A 16,748-nucleotide genomic window follows, 5' to 3' on the forward strand; every position below is an offset into this window, starting at 1 on the left:
GTGTTTTTTGTTTTGTTTTGTTTTTTGTCACTCATGAGTTGCAGGTTTTGTTTCCTTTTTAATGTTCAACAGTTTTACTGTATTTTTTTTAATACATTTCAGGTACACGGCAGGAGTTCAGTAACATGTTTGAGCGTCCCATTCTGAACGGGCAGTGTGTGGACAGCACGCCTCAGGACATCCAGCTGATGAGGTACAGAAGCCATGTCCTCCACAGCCTGCTGGAGGGCTTTGTGCAGAGGTAAGCGTCAGTCTCCGCAGGGGTGGTTCGGGGCAGAGTTTCACCGAAGCATTCATTAAACATGCCTCAATTTTTCATTTTTTATGAGGTTTGTTACATATTAACAATAACTTATCTTTAATCCAGGCGAGGCCATGATGTCTTGAGGGACCAACTGCCCTCTAAGGAGGAGCATGTGATCCTGGTTCGTCTGTCTCCACTGCAGAGAGCGCTCTACACAGAGTTCATGAACCGCTTTAGAGAGGCGGGAAACACTGGCTGGCTCAGCCTCAACCCACTGAAGGCATTCTGTGTCTGCTGCAAGGTGAAACGAGAAAGAATGTGTCCAATATTCAATCTAGATGTTTTCTTTTTTTTATAATTGGATTCCTATATTATCTGCTTTTTACATATCCAAAACTAAATGTCCATTCTTTAGATTTGGAACCACCCAGATGTGCTGTATGAGGCTTTGCAGAAGGAAAATCTGGCAAGTGAACAGGATTTGGACCTTGATGACATCACTTCGACGGGACAAGCCCGATGTCCCACAGCGCCTACGCAAAAGTCAAAGAACTTAGACAATCCAAACCCTATTGGTGGACTGAGTCTCAATCAGTTGCAGGAGAAAGCCAATCAGGTCATCACTTATGAATGGGTATGTGTTCGCTCGAGATTTTAAACTTTTACATGACATCAGCTGTGTCATCATCTGATCTGGTTACATGTGTGTCTCCTCTACGACGACTAGGCAAAGGATATCATGTGTGACTACAAGCCCGGCATCCTGGAGAACTCTGCAAAGATGGTGCTGCTGTTCCACCTCATAGAGGAGAGTGTCAGAAAGGGAGACAAACTCCTTGTATTTAGGTAAAAGTTCAGACAATATAAATGTAGGTTTTCTCAACTATACTGCCATATTTAGCTGGAAAACTGCTTTGCATTTTGTTTCTGCCATTTAGGCTTGATGTTGAGATGAAATGTCTCATTCGACTTCTTTCTGCCTCTTGTAGTCAGAGTTTATCAACGCTTACAGTGATCGAAGAGTTCTTGGCCAAGAGACCCGTGCCTGCTTCACCCTACACCCCCTGCAAAGATGGATTTCACCAAAACTGGGTCCGCAACCTCAACTATTACAGTAGGTCATCATTTGTTATGATTTAGGTAACACAAACATCTATGAACAAGTTTTTCACCTCAGAAACTACACAATACAGCACAGTTTTAATGCATATGAGGCAACGACATGAGGCAAATTAGATGTTGCTCAGTGAAAGATGGCAAGATCTTCAGAATATTATGCAGAGGTACAGTTTTATCTATGATATGCTAATCTAAACTTAGAACCATGATAAATATGTGCAATCTGTTTTGGGAGCAGCTTCTGTTGCCACCTGCATATATGTTGTTTGAAACTGGCGCTCCTGTTTTCATAGACTTACATGTAGTGCTGCCATCTGCTGGTAAATCTGTGTAATAGTCCGACTTTATTAAATTGAATTAATTTTGATTCCAAGCATGATGGCTCATGTGTAGTGATGGTCTTTGTTATGGGAATATTTTGAAGAATATGGCCTGTATCTAATAATATTCTTATATCTTAAAGCTGTAGACAGAGCTGTTAAAGATGGCAAAACATACTAAATTAGTCTTTAAGTTCCTGAAGCTGATTAAAACTGTTCAAAATGAAACAAACATGTTTTTTGTAGGAATATTTCCTATGTTTTATTTATAAAGTAATCACAAATCTCATGAGTTCATAAAGAATCAGGGATAAAATTGCTTTATAAGCTAAAGCTACTAAAATTGGCTTATATTAAGTGGGTAATTATAAAACTAAAGGAGAACCTGTAGAATAAGCTAAAACAAAGGGAATAAGAGACGGAATAAACACAGAGAACAAGACATGGTATAACATAAAATATTCAATGACTTGAGGTAATTGACCACTCACACAGCATGCAATAGTAGCTGCATACTTTTAGTAACTCCTTATTGGTTGTATGATCTTTTATAGGGTTGGATGGAAGCACAACAGCTTCAGAGAGAGAAAGGCTGATAAACCAGTTCAATGATCCCTCCAACACCTCTGCATGGGTCTTCCTGCTGTCAACCAGGTAGGACACACAAATTTAAAAAAATACACACACTTAAAAATGAATGTAAAACCATCTGAGAATAGTTTAGAAATAAGAAGCATGAGCTCATTGTTGACCTCTCTGCGACTCAGGGCTGGTTGTCTGGGTGTGAATTTGATCGGGGCAAACCGTGTGGTGGTTTTTGACGCCTCCTGGAATCCCTGCCACGATGCCCAAGCTGTGTGTCGCGTCTACCGCTACGGACAGAGAAAGCCATGTCACATCTACCGGCTGGTGTGTGACTTCACACTGGAGAAGAAGATCTATGACCGCCAGATCTCCAAACAGGGCATGTCAGGTGAGTCAGTGGAGACCCACCTACAGTGGAATAATGACCTTTTAAAGTTAATGCACAATATTGTTTTGATTTGTATTGTCTTAAAGAGTTAAATAAGTTATTTCCAGCACAAACTTCATTTTGGATCACTGTTTTCAATCTCAGATTACTGAAGAAATAGTTAATAAATAAATCTATTTTCTCATCTTCCATCAGATCGTGTTGTGGATGATCTGAACCCCGTGCTGACCTTCACCAGGAGGGAAGTAGAATCTCTTCTTCATTTTGTGGAGGAAGAACCAGACCCCTGTCAGGTCCAGCTGCAGCCAGAGGATGGCATGGAGAGTGTCCTGCAGAAGGCTCTGCACCTTTATTCTCACCTCATTACCAAGGTAATGGACAGAAGAGGCTTTTTAGCCCAATCCTAGTTCCCCTCACAAGTCCTTTTCTCCTTCACTACAGGAGATGATGTGTCCCTTTAATATTAGAGATGAAGGAGTAGTGGTCATCTACTAATGCTGAACCATTAGATGGCCTTGATCCAAATGAAACTGAGCATCTTTGCAAAATAAAGATGTGACTAAGAGATTGGAATTGAGCATTTCTGTCCTCTCATCCTCTAGAGATGATAAAAACCAAAGCACATGTGAATGTTTTGCAGTATTGGCTTCACTGGCTTGCAGGATTTGTTTTCTGAGGTTCAGTACAAAGACTGCTTTCGATATTAGTAAACAGTATTGAAACAAAGCCGTCACAGACCTCAGTGACATTTTTCTACAGTAGGCCACTCAATATGTTATCGGTCAATAATTCACTGGATTTGGGAATATTCTTAAATATCCTGACTTTAGATTTCAGGAAACTATACTAGATATAGATCCTAAGTTTTACACAATCAAGCAAAATGTGAGTGAACTCTTCCTCATTTCTGAAAAAGAAGAATAAATAGAGCTTGCCGGGAGGACTGAAGCACTCATAGCCTCTCTCCTTCTTCCTATCCAGCAACCCTTCCCCCATGAGTCCCTCCTGATGGACCGCAAGGAGCTGAAGCTGAGCAGTGCTGAGAAGAAAGCAGCTAAAAGGGGCTATGAAGAGGAGAAAAGGGCCTCGGTGCCATACACCCGCCCATCCTACGCTCATTATTACCCTGCCTGTGACCAGAGCCTCACCAACATCCCTGCCTTCAGCCAAAGAAATTGGTCAGCACAAAGAAATCATTCTCGAAACATTGTTTAATTCATAGACTACTGTATTGTTTTGTGGTAAAATAACATCTAAACCCACTTCAGAAAGAATTGACTTGAGTAACAGAAAAATACCTTTCTGCTCAGGCGCCCTCCCACTCGCACTGAGGACAAACCAGTGGCCAGTGTTCGACCAGTCCAGTCAAATCCAGTTCCCGTGATGCCCCACCAGGCATCTTCCAGTTCTGCTCCAAATCGTGATTCCTCTAGATCCAGCCATGGAGGCTTTCCTGTCAACTGCCTGCAGAAAGCTGGAGTATTCGTACAGAAAATTGTCACTACTACTGGTGAGAACATTAGGCTCGAATCTCATTTTTCTTCATTTTAAATTTCCATTTCATCTCCTTCTTTAAACTCTTTCTGTTTATAATCAATGACAATTAATGTTAGCATAAACCTAAATGGTTGTTTTTTGTGTTTATCCTTTTTTAGACATAGTGATTCCAGGTACCAACAGCTCAACAGATGTTCAGGCCAGAATCCCAGCTGGAGAAAGCATCCATGTTATCAGGGGTACAAAAGGTACGATACCACAGTCCTTAAAAACTGTTCTATGCTAGCCAATAGCTTACTTGTTTCAGCTTCTCATGTGTGAGGATTTGCTTCTTATATTTGTCTGATATGATGACAAACAAAATGACTTCAGGGTTTTTAAACTGTCAAATTGTAACTTTACGCTGATATATAAATTCTGGAAAACCCTGCCTTTAAAATTACATTAAACCGTTAATCTGTTTTAAATCTACTTCTAGTTGTGCAAACTGAAAATAAATCATTCTGGGACTTTTTAGGGACTTACATCAGAACGTCGGATGGCCGAATTTTTGCCATCAGAGCAGCTAACAAGGCCAAGACAACAGAGGAAAGTTCTGCAGCGCCTCCCAAAGGTAGGTGTCCTTACTCATAACTGAAACAACTAAACCATCTGAAGTCATTTTACACTGGACAACATGTTTTTTGTAATATAAGACTCTTTAAATAAGCTCTGCTGGTGTAAAGCTTTTGATTATCTCCCTAAAGTAGCCACACATCCCTGTTTTCTTTCAGACTCCCAAGCTTTACCTCAGGAAGTCACAGCCAATGGCTGCCTATCAACTGACAAGAAGCACTTGGCACCCTCCAAGACTTTGCCCCGGCCTGTTTCGCCAGACAGCCCGGACATCATCAACGAACTGCAGCGCTACACGGGTCTCACAGGAGAGGATGCCGCTGCAGCCTCTGCTGTGCAGCCAGAGAGGGTTGCAGAGAGCAGCATGACCGACCTGCCCTCCACCAAACTGCTGCAGACCAACGGCAGTGGGAGCGCTTGTCCTGGCAGAAGCTTGAGCCACCATGATGCCTCTGTTATGACCGTAATCCAGCCCAATATGGACACCAGTGCTGCTCAAGACTTGAGGATAGGCACAAAGCGCAAAGCCTCTCCCCCATCTCTGGATGAGCGGGCCAGTAAGCAGCCATCTGGCACTAAACAGTCCTCCGCTCCTCTGTCTTCACAAGGATTCCCCTTCACTGGGGGCTATGGCATCCCCCCCGTGGGTCTCAACTCTGCCATGTTGGGTGGTTCACTGAGACATCCACTGTTCATGGGGTCTGGTTCACATTATTTCAAGCCCCCCCATGCCCAGCTGGGTGTCCCCAGTTACATGTACCCAGACCTGTTTGGCTTGAGCAGCACTGTCCCCACTTCCTCATCTTCCTCTTCATCAGCAACAACCAGTGCTCCCACCATCTCATCATCATCGTCATCTTCTGCAGACAAAGCCTTGCCGCCGTTCATGCTGAGTCCCAGCATGGCTGGCATGGCTGGGATGCTCCCACCCGGCTTCCCTCTCTCATACAGTCCATCTCTGGCCAGCCTTTACTCAGGGTCAATGCTCCCAGGTGGGCTGCCAGGTCCAGCCGCCACTCCTGGCCCAGCTGGAGCCAGTTTCTTATCTCAGTACCCTCCAAATGCTGCCTCTAGCTCCTCCTCATCCTCCCCTTCGTCCTTCTCCCCCTCCGCCCGATCTGACGGCCACAGGGCCCAGGTTTTAGTCAACGGCAGGGATGTTAGCAGCTCTGATGACGATGTTGATGATGATGATGATGATGATGATGTAATTGAGGTGAGGGGATAGTGAGACTCGAGCGAACCAACCAACAGGATGATACCATACATGCCAGAAAACAGGTTTCAGTAGGTCTGCCATGAAGGCAACGAGGGAAATGAACAAAGAATAAAGGACCATTGACGAGTTAAGTACGTGCTCTAGTCACCCATGCTGCCTTGAAGAAATAGTCTGGAGAGTGATCGCCATGGACACAGAGTGACAAATGTTGTGGGTGAATCCTGAGTAAGTGTTTGGACATCCAGAAGGGAGAAGAAAATAAAAATCAGTGGACTTTTGAGCTTCCAAAGTTAATTTTTTTTTTGTCCAATCCCAGCATTAATGCTCATCAGCGGACTGAGTACTGCTGCGCGTGCGCCTGTAGTGACAACAAATGGCCTCTAGTGGTACTGTGGCTTTAGAGATTCTAGTTCTGCATCTTTGCTTAATGTCACGATTCTTGCTTTCTAATTTAAAAGATGACCATGAGGTGGAGGAGTTCAGAAAAAAAAAAGGTAGCTGGTAGTAAATTTTGTGAGATAACTGAAACAGTATTGTTTGTCACTTCTTGAATATTGCTACTGAATATTTCCTAACACGGAGGAAGAAAGGGTCAGAAGATCAAACAGAAGTTTTGGAAAGCATTTTGAACTTAATAATTCACTGCCAGGACAGGGGTATTGTACAACTGTGTGCTTGAAGGAAACAAAAGATGACACGGGATCATCTTGAATTGTTCAGTAGACAGTTGAGGCTTGGTGAGGATGAGGTTAAAGACATTTTACTGAAACTTAATAACTAATGGAAGAATGTACGCTTAATTAAATGCCTTTATTCCAGGCCTTTTTGGAAAGACTCCTTCTGTTTAGGCACGGGAGGTGAGATGATGTAAGTTTTCTGTTTTTGTATGTGGACTGTATTTTTACGTAATCTACTTTTTAAAGAAAATCGACTTGCCTAAAAACAGCCAGGTGAAAATGAGAAAATAAAAGAAAAAAAAATAGCGAGGTGTGCTCCTTGTAGCGGAGAAACAACCAACAGAAAATGCCTTTTTGCCTCTGTCTTTCTGAATGTTAGCTATGAGAGAGGAGAGGTAGAGAGAGACAGACAGTCGCAGCGGCTATCTGATCTCACCCACAGTCTTACTGTAGCCTAGAAGAAAAAAAAAAATGCAAAACACTCACTCAAGCCTATATGTATTTGTACAACCCCAGAGGAACTGAGCTTGCAGCCCCATGTTTTGGTTACGCTCGTGTCGTTACTGTGTTTGTAGCTGCGTGTTGTGTTTTTTAAAGGTTACAAAAGGAATCGTTAAAATCAGAAATTAGAAAAAGAGAAAAAAAAGAAAACATTTTACTCAGTTGGGTAACTTGTTCTGACACAGATGTCACCAGTTTTCTTCTTTTTTCCTCTCTCTGTCTCATCTTGTTTTGTGAACAGAGCTTAATGTCAAACCAAATTTTTCTCTTTCTTTTTCATTTTGGAGAGATGGTGTTGCTTTGCCGAAACCAAGAAATGCACATCAGGAAGCTCCATAAAAGAGGGTTGTGTCTGAAGAGACCAAATAAGTTATCAGTGCAGAGCAGTTTGAAGTCCAGTCCACCTCTGCAACTCTCGACAGCATCTTTTACAACTCCAGTTGAGGAGTTCATATCCACATCCGCACATCGTTGCACTGTAAACGAGACACAAATCTGTATTTCCTGGTAGAAAACCTGGAAAAGCTTCATGATGTGACCAGATTCCCTTCAGGTTAATCCCAAACCGCCACTCTGATGATCAACACTGTTTCTTCTCCTTTGTGGTGGCAGCGAGAGCTTTAAAAACCACTCGCTCTTTAGTTCAACATGAAACTCTGAACATCATCAAGTCTAAGCATTTCTTGTTTTTCTTCCACAAATCTGTTTTTCACACAGAAACTAGTTTACTCATGTTTCATTTTTGTTCTTCTTTTACAATGTTTGAATTTACCAAAATAATTTATTTATGACGGTGCATATTTATTCATTAGTATTTTTATTTTTGTACAATGTCTTTTTGTTTCTTCAGTAACTTGTTTGTAATATTTTTATGGTTATGTTAGTATGGCTGTCCCTACACTTTTTTTTTTTTTTTTCTGTTTGGTGTTTATTAAGTTATGGAAGACCTGACGATCAGCCAGTCTGACCCAACACATGTGAACCATTGCAGAACTTGTGGACATGTGGATCAACCAGTTAGTGTGCTGCTGGGCACATAATATCCAGGATCTTTAAGAAGGATAGAGTAAATATTGAATTGGATAATCAATCCACTCCTCATACGGACAAACCCAAAAAAGACACAAGAGACATGTTGACATTCTGACACACTGAGCCACGTGGAAAGTATGTTCTTCTTAATGTTAGCTCGGACAATTGGGATACAAGTTTTGGTATTTAGCCTGAATATTCTGAGCCATGTAGGCTCAGTAGCAAATACTGGGTCAAAAGCTGAGGAAGTTCAATCCCTCATCAGCTGAAAAGAAATGGTATCAAGTGCTTTCCTTTACTTTTTGGTTATTCATCACCATATCATCAGAACTGTCCGTTTGTGTCATCGGCTGATGGCAAACGAGTTTCCTCATGTCGAACTGTTGAACTGTCAGCTCAGCATTTGCTGTGCAGACTGACCGCTCTATAGTTTCACAGCTTTTTACTTGAATTTATGTATTTATTTATACAAACCGATGTGATCGGGCACGCCAAGCCAACTGTCTGAATTCCATTTTAGCCGAGAAGAAGATTAAAACCTGCTGTCTTTGAGGATTGGCTCTGTTCAAAGCCTGTTGTTTAGATTATTGATGCATATGTATGACTTTGGATGACTTTTAGATCTTTTTGTTTGCTTTTGTTTGCTTTTTTTTTTTTTTTTTTCCTTTTGAAGTTGGTAAATAAAAGAAACATGATCTACATAGTATTTTTCCGAATTTCTTGACATCAGCAGCAGCAGTAGTAACATGGGGTTCCTGTATGGTCACTCCAGATAAGCATGTGTTGGCGCCCAAGTCGACAACACTTGTGCAATACTTCTAGGAAAAAACGCAATTGCTGATATTTTCAGGTCCTATAAACAGACCTGCAAATATAAGCCTCATAACAAAACATTTATTCTTTTTACAAAAGCAGCCCCAAAAAAAAAAAAAAAAAAAAAAAGTAGGTGAAGAACACAGCAACCTCTCATCAAAAGTTATATCAGATATTTAACAGATATCTGATCATTCATATTATTTATTTTTATATATATATATATATATATATATATGTATGTCCTGTACACAGAAAGCCAGTGGGTTTGCAGAGATGAAAAAAATGACAAGGTCAGCTCAGCTTACTAGATAACATGCATGTTTAAAGGCAAAACCAGAAAACTGCATTAAGTGTAAAAATGATATTGCTATCACCTTGTAGCAACGACATAGAACTAAAATGTGCCTCTAAATCAGTCATATGCTATAGATACATTGAACAGGCATTGCCAGATTGGGATAGTAGTGTGTGTTTGTGCTTTAATTTGGGATGTATCGTCAAGCAGGATAAATATCATTACATACTTTTTTTTTTCTTGCTTTCTTTCAATATCCATTGATGCATGAGAGCTTGCCTTTCCATTTTTTAAGACTTTGAGTGAGGGTTGCTGTTTAGTCTCCGTCTGTTTCCTGTTTGTTATGAACTGTCTGTATGTGACCTGTCTGTTGGTTCTTGTGACGTATGTGATGTAATCTGATTGTTCAGAATAAAATGAATGAATCCCTTATTTTTGTGTGACTGTAACTTTTTTGAGTTATGTGAAAGGAACAGTCTGAATAATACCTTTACAGTGAGCTATATTTCTATTGCAAATCTCAGAAGGAGAAAGTGTTATATTTCACTGTGATAATAGTGTTTAATGTGTTTGAAAATATAATTAAACATAATCACAATGGCATTAATCAAATAACATGATGAAAGCTTTTTTTTTTTTAAAAGAGTGAATTTTAAATGAGTGGATTATCCATAATCAGGCAGGCAAACCTTTGTCACAAGTCAATACGCTGCAAATTTCCATTTCTTAAAGGTTATTGTTCTCCTTTTTTTAAGAGGGAGAAGCCAAAAACAATTCTTTACAGACTGACTGAAAATGTATACATATTTTCTCTTACACATTTGTATATAATTGAGCCTCTTTTACTAATATGTTTCAATGACTTAGTCTGAAAAATGTCAATATGAAGTCTGAAGTTAGCACAAGTGAGGAGATTTTGTGTTTGGTGCATTATTTCCTTTCTTTAACAATGTCTCTTGGGAATACATCAAAATGCCAATAATTATTTTTCCTTGTGTCACATTTGTGAATAAAGTACATTTGTAGGATGAGCAGCAGAGTTAAGTATGTGCCCATAAAAAAATCTTCACAGCCAATGCCAGACAGCTTATTGACGGTTCTTAATTCCAGGCTTAGCACTGGATTAGGAGAACCTATAAAGATGGACCTGCAACAGTGGTCGGTTAGTTTCTGCATCTTTGATTGATCTTTAAAGAGCCCATGTCATGTGGTAATCAGTGAACGGGATTCATCGCATTCACACTATTGAGTCCCAGTTTCTCTTTATTCTTTGTTATTACTGTGAATGCCCACTGGGCATGAGATGTGTGCTATGACTTTTGTCATTGCAAACCTTTGTAGCTTTTATTTAGCATTTAGCATTTTGTAAAAATTAACTCAGGCTTGTGATTGGCTTAAAATAAAACCTTTAAACATAATTTGGATTGGACACTGAAAAAAAAATAAGCTCAGCCATTGGTCAGTTTTTGGATAATGTGCTGCAAATTGCTCCAACAGGGTTTAGAGGTCTGCACCAGTTGCCAGAGTCCGGTACATTGCAGCCCTATTGATACTGAAAACTGGCTGGTGGAGCTTCCCAGCATGCTTTGCTGCTGTGGCTGTTTGCACCAGTTTCCAGTGTCTGCTACATGACAGCCCAATCAATACTGACAACTTCCTGTCTTATGTCACATTGGCAGTGTCTCAGAAAAAACCATGTACACGCAGGGATGTGCCTACATGTCACGCTGACCTGTGCTGTTTTAAAGCTAATGAGTTTTACATAAACTCATGGTGAAACTTGACTTATTATTGAAGCTGCTTCACTTCACACTGTATCAAATTAGACGGATCAATATAGACCAGGGATCCTCAACCCTGGTCCTCGAGGAACGGTGTCCAGCAGGTTTTCCAAGTGTTCCTGCGTAACAAACCGGACTCAGACTCAGACAAGCTCTGCACGTCTGCTAAATACACACTGATTTGAATCAGGTGTGGTGCAGCAGGGACACTTGAAACAACCTGCAGGACACCAGTCCTCTAGGACCAGGATTGGGATCCCTGATATAGACCACAATGCATTGCGGGCAGGAGCTCAAAGTGACGCTAGTGACACAAACGTCAAAACAGGTTATAAAAATATAGAAAATTCATTTTATATCCTTATTTATTGAAGAAATATGCAACAAAGAAAGAAAGAAATACAATATAGGATTTTTTTTTTCTTTCCACGAGTGGTGGTTCCTGTGGTGACAGCTGGCAATCAAGTGATCTGCGACGTGGAGAAAATTGCCAGCTTTGTGCCCAAATTGTCCACAAAATGAGTGCACTATGTAATGTGCTATATAGTGTGGCCCTATGTAATAAATGGGGGGTTAGGGAAATGAAATGAAAAATACTTTATTATTCCCCAAGGGAAATTTAATATTGTAGTATATAATAATAATTAATTTGAGGAGGTCTTGTTTCGGAGACTAATGGCTGCTGACAGGAATGATCTTCTGCATCTTTCAGTCTTGCATCGGACCTGAAGAAGCCTCTCACTGAACACACTTGGTTGTTTCTTCACTGTGTTGTGGAGAGGGTGTGAAGAATCCTCCATCATCTTCATCAGCTTGTGCAGCATTCTTCTTTGGACAATCAGCTCCAGCGTTACTCCAAGCACAGAACCAGCTTTCTGGATCAGTTTGTTGATTCTCTTCAAGTCTCTGGTTTTGATGCTACTACCCCAGCAGATGCTGCAAAGCTGAGTGCACTCTCCACAACAAACTTATAGAAGATATGCAACATCTTGGTGCAGATGTTAAACCATCTCAGCTTCCTTAAGAAGTACAGTCTGCTCTGACCTTTCTTGTAGATGTATTCAGTGTTGCATTTCCAGTCCAGTTTGTTGTCCAGCTGAACTCCAAGATACTTGTATTCCTCCACCAGGGAAAGATGGAACCTGGTAACACCAACATGGCCAATGATTTCAATCGCTTCTACAACAGGTTTGACTCTGCCCTTTCAACATGTCCACCCAGTGGCTACTCCACCTCTGCTGCCTCCTGCTCTGCTCCACCCAGCGGCTACTCCACCTCTGCTGCCTCCTGCTCTGCTCCACCCAGCGGCTACTCCACCTCTGCTGCTCCCTCCTGCTCTGCTCCACCCAGCGGCTACTCCACCTCTGCTGCTGCCTTTTCAGTGGATGAGGTGCGTTGTGAGCTACAGAGGGTTCGCATCGGGAAGTCTGCTGGACCTGATGGAGTAGCGCCAAGAATCCTGAGGGACTGTGCTTCTGAGCTGGCAGTGCCTCTACAAACCATCTTCAACCATAGTCTTCAAACCGGATGTGTCCCTGCCCTGTGGAAGACCTCATGCCTTGTACCAGTTCCCAAGGTAGCAAGGCTGGCAGGGATGAAGGACTACAGACCAGTGGCCCTGACGTCTGTTGTTATGAAGACTATGGAGAGGCTACTGCTCCGAATGCTCAGACCTCAGGTGGAGCAGGCACTGGACCCTCTGCAGTTTGCTTACCAGGAGAAAATGGGGGTGGATGACGCAGTCCTGTACATGCTTCACCGGTCTCTGTCATTCCTGGATGGGACTGGGGGCTATGTGAGGCTGATGTTTTTCGATTTTACCAGTGCTTTTGATACCATTCAGCCTCAGAGGTTAAAGGAAAAGCTAGAGAGGATGGGTGTGGATCCCACTTTTGTCAGGTGGATTCACAGCTATCTGACAGACAGGCTGCAGTATGTCAGGCTGGGGACCAGTGTGTCGCAAACCCTGGTGAGCAACACTGGGGCGCCGCAGGGGACAGTACTGTTTCCATTCCTTTTCACACTCTACACGGCAGACCACACCTACAGCTCCACGGCATGCCACATCCAGAAATACTCTGATGATACAGCTGTCATGGCATGTGTGAAAGGAGGGGATGAACGGGAGTACAGAGGAGTCATCTCTTCATTTACAGAGTGGAGCAGGAGCAATGGTCTCATCCTGAACACATCAAAGACCAAGGAGATGATCATTGACTTTAGCAGGAAGCCCTCACATCAACCAATCACCATTGATGGAGAGACAATCGAGGTGGTTAAGACATACAAGTACCTTGGAGTCAACCTCGACAACAAGCTGGACTGGTCTGTGCAGGCAAATGCTTTGTACAAGAAGGGACAGAGCAGGCTCTATTTCCTGAGAAGGCTCAGGGCTTTTGATGTGAGCAGAGACATGCTATATATTTTCTATCAGTCTGTTGTAGCCAGTGCAGTGTTTTTCGGGGTCATCTGTTGGGGGGGGGCAATATGACCCTGAGGGACAGGAACAGGCTGGATAAACTGATCAGGAGATGTGTTTCTGTGATGGGAAGGAGGGTGGACACTGTGGGAGAGATCCTGGAGAGAAGGATGAGGTCTCTCATGCAGGGGATCCTGAGTAACACCAGGCACCCACTACACCAATGTCTGTCTGCTCAGAAGAGCAACCACAGTGACAGGCTTCTCTCCTTAAGGTGTAGAACGGAACGGTTCAGGAAGTCGTTCGTTCCTGCTGCTATAAGACTGTATAACAGCTCAGTCTGATCATGTGCACTTTTTATTACTATTGCTAGTAACTTTTAACTTTTTAACCTGTACTGAATGGGAATTTGTGTGAATGTACAGCTGCTGGACACTTGAATTTCCCCTACGGGGGATTAATAAAGTATTTATCTATCTATCAATCTATCCACCTCCACCTCCTCTCCCAGGATGGAAACAGTGCTTTGTTTATTCTTGTTCCTCCTGAAGTCAACAATCATCTCTTTTGCTTTGCTAGTATTTAATATGAGATGATTGTCACCGCACCATTTAACAAACTGAATGACTAGTTCTCTGTACTCTGCTTCTTGTCCATCCCTGATACACCCCACAACTGCAGAGTCATCAGAGTATTTCTGCAGATGACAGGACTCAGAGTTGTACTGGAAGTCTGAGGTGTACAGTGTGAAGAGGAATGGCAAGAGTACAGTTTGGTGCACCAGTGCTGCTGACCTCCATCTAAGACACATAACCTTTCAGTCTCACAAACTGTGGTCTGTTTGTGAGGTAGTCATAGATCCAGGTGGTTGTGGAGGTATCCACCTGGAATTTATGGAGCTTGTCACATAACAAAGCAGGCTGAATGGTATTAAAAGCACTTGAGAAATCAAAGAACATGCCCCTCAGAGTGCTGCCTGGATGGTCCAGATGAGAGTGTGCTCTCTGGAGCAGGTATATGATGGCATCTTCAACCCCAAGTCCATTACGATATGCAAACTGTAATGGGTCCTGAAAGGTGTTTACTTGCTTGTTGAGGTGAGCCAGTAAGAGTCTCTCCAGGACTTTCATGATGTGAGATGTCAGGGCAACTGTAGTCACTTGGTTCAACTGGTTGTGTTTTTTTAGGCACTGGAACAAGGCAGGAGGTTTTCCAAAGCACTGGGACTCTATTTTGTCTCAGACTGGTGTTGAAAAGGTGCTGGAGAATCGGACAGAGTTGTTTTGAGCAGGTCTTGAGAACTCTGGGACTGACACCATCTGGACCTGCAGCCTTGTTCTGGTTCAGTTTCTCAAGTTGCTTCATAACCTGATTGCAGGACACAAACAAGGTGGAGGTCTCAGGATGTCCTGATGTGGAGGAAGATGAAGCTGTGTTCTGGTCCATGACTGAGCTGCAGGGTGACAGATTGGAGGCGTGACAGGAAAGCAGTGGGCTTATGGAGGGTGTGTGGTCTGTTAGGCTGGAGTTAGGGGGTGACTAAACCTGTTGAAGAATATGTTCAGCTCTTAGCTCTGTCCAGACCTCCATCAGGCTGGTCCTCCTTTAACGTGAAGCCGGTGATCTTCTTCATTCCAGACCACACATCCCTCACATTATTCTGCTGGAGCTGACTTTCTAACTTCTTCCTGTAGTCCTTCTTGCACTTTTTAGTTTGTGTTTTAAGTTGTTTTTGTGTTGCCCTCAATAACTCCCAGTCTCCATCCCTAAAGGCTTTCTTTTTGATGTTCAGGAGCTTTTTCAGGTCACTGGTGATCCAGGGTTTGTTATTGGGGAAGCACCTCACTGTTCTTGTTGGGACGATGCTGTCCACACAGAAGTTTATGTAATCTGTCACACACTCAGTCATGGCATTGATGTCATCTCCATGAGGTTCACAGAGGAGGTTCCAGTCTGTAGCCTCAAAGCCTCCTCTAAGAGCATCTTCAGCATCAGCAGACCAGATTTTGATAGTCTTTGTGATGACTGGTTGCTGCTGAACGATGGGCTTGTAGGTGGAGGTGAGAAGAACCAGATTATGGTCAGATCTTCCTAAAGGAGGCAGGGCAGAACAACTGTATCCATTATTCATATTTGCATAAAATAAGTCCAAGATCTTATTTTCTTTGGTGGAGCAGCTGACAAACTGCTGGGATGTTGGCAGAGTTGCAGAGAGGGAGATGTTGTTGAAGTCTCCGGAGATCGCCATGAATGAGTTTGGACGCTGTGTTTGCAGCCGGGCAACGACAGAGCTGATGACGTCACAGGCTGAGTCTGGTGCGGTACCAGGTATTATATAAACCGCTACCAGAATAACACAGGTACACTCTCTGGGTAAATAATATGGACGCAAGCTCACAGCTAACAGTTTGATGTCCCTTATGCATTTCTTCTCCATGACAGTAACATGTCCAGGATGACACCAACGCTGGTGAACCAGCACTGCAATTCCACCACCCTTTAGCTTTCCGCTGTGTTGTCTACTGCGGTCTGCACGGACCATTTTAAAGCCCGGTACAGACACATTACAGTCAGGGATGTGTTCATGCAGCCATGTCTCGGTGAAGTACATAATACTGCACTCTCTGTATTCTTTCTGAGACCTTGTTAGCATCTCAAGCTCGTCCGTTTTGTCAGCTAGCGATCTCACATTACCCATGACGACGGTCGGGAGAAATGGTTTAAATCTACATCGCTATTTCCGCTCTCTGAATCCCGCTCTGCATCCTCTTCTCTTTCTTTTCAACTTAATCGGGATTTGATGTGTTGTTTTGCTGATATTCCTGATTTGAGAGAGGTTAATCAGTTGATCCCGATTGTAAACAAGTCTTTTGTTGCCATGGAGACTCATCATAACAAGCCTTGAAAGAGCGAAAATATGCAAAAAAAAAAAAAAATCCTACTTGCAGCACACCCTCCTATGCTATATAACCGTCATGAAATCCTCAGAAAAAAATACCTAATTTGTGGTAATATCTATGCAAGAAGACTGTACTTTAAAAAAAAATCAAAATAGCAAGTCAGACCTACTACAATCTGCTGCCAACAGACTAAATTAAAACAAATAGGATAGATATTCGAACACAGCCACGTTTTTCATTTTATCACTGTTGGAAGTTTCCTGATTCAGAACTTTGGCTGCATTTGACTAAGTTGCTGCTGTTGCCTGGCAACATCAATCTGGTGTCCTGATCTTGAATG

General features: G+C 42.5%; 1 protein-coding gene across 1 annotated transcript in view; it reads left to right on the forward strand.

The window, feature by feature from the left end:
- The window catches only part of LOC306755070 (helicase ARIP4-like), a 33,177-nt gene extending 23,437 nt beyond the window's left edge, over positions 1 to 9,740 (forward strand). The window contains exons 10-22 of the mRNA XM_079239317.1: positions 103 to 241; positions 368 to 545; positions 660 to 878; positions 972 to 1,090; positions 1,234 to 1,358; positions 2,238 to 2,337; positions 2,451 to 2,656; positions 2,852 to 3,027; positions 3,638 to 3,834; positions 3,967 to 4,166; positions 4,312 to 4,401; positions 4,671 to 4,766; positions 4,927 to 9,740. Of these exons, the coding sequence (XP_079095443.1) occupies positions 103 to 241; positions 368 to 545; positions 660 to 878; positions 972 to 1,090; positions 1,234 to 1,358; positions 2,238 to 2,337; positions 2,451 to 2,656; positions 2,852 to 3,027; positions 3,638 to 3,834; positions 3,967 to 4,166; positions 4,312 to 4,401; positions 4,671 to 4,766; positions 4,927 to 5,996 (2,915 nt within the window). The 3' untranslated portion in view covers positions 5,997 to 9,740. The remainder of the gene's footprint in view (positions 1 to 102; positions 242 to 367; positions 546 to 659; positions 879 to 971; positions 1,091 to 1,233; positions 1,359 to 2,237; positions 2,338 to 2,450; positions 2,657 to 2,851; positions 3,028 to 3,637; positions 3,835 to 3,966; positions 4,167 to 4,311; positions 4,402 to 4,670; positions 4,767 to 4,926) is intronic.
- Positions 9,741 to 16,748: the final 7,008 nt, after the last annotated feature.

Source organism: Telmatherina bonti, assembly GCF_933228915.1.
Source record: "Telmatherina bonti genome assembly, chromosome: 4".
NCBI classification, from domain to species: Eukaryota; Metazoa; Chordata; class Actinopteri; order Atheriniformes; family Telmatherinidae; genus Telmatherina; species Telmatherina bonti.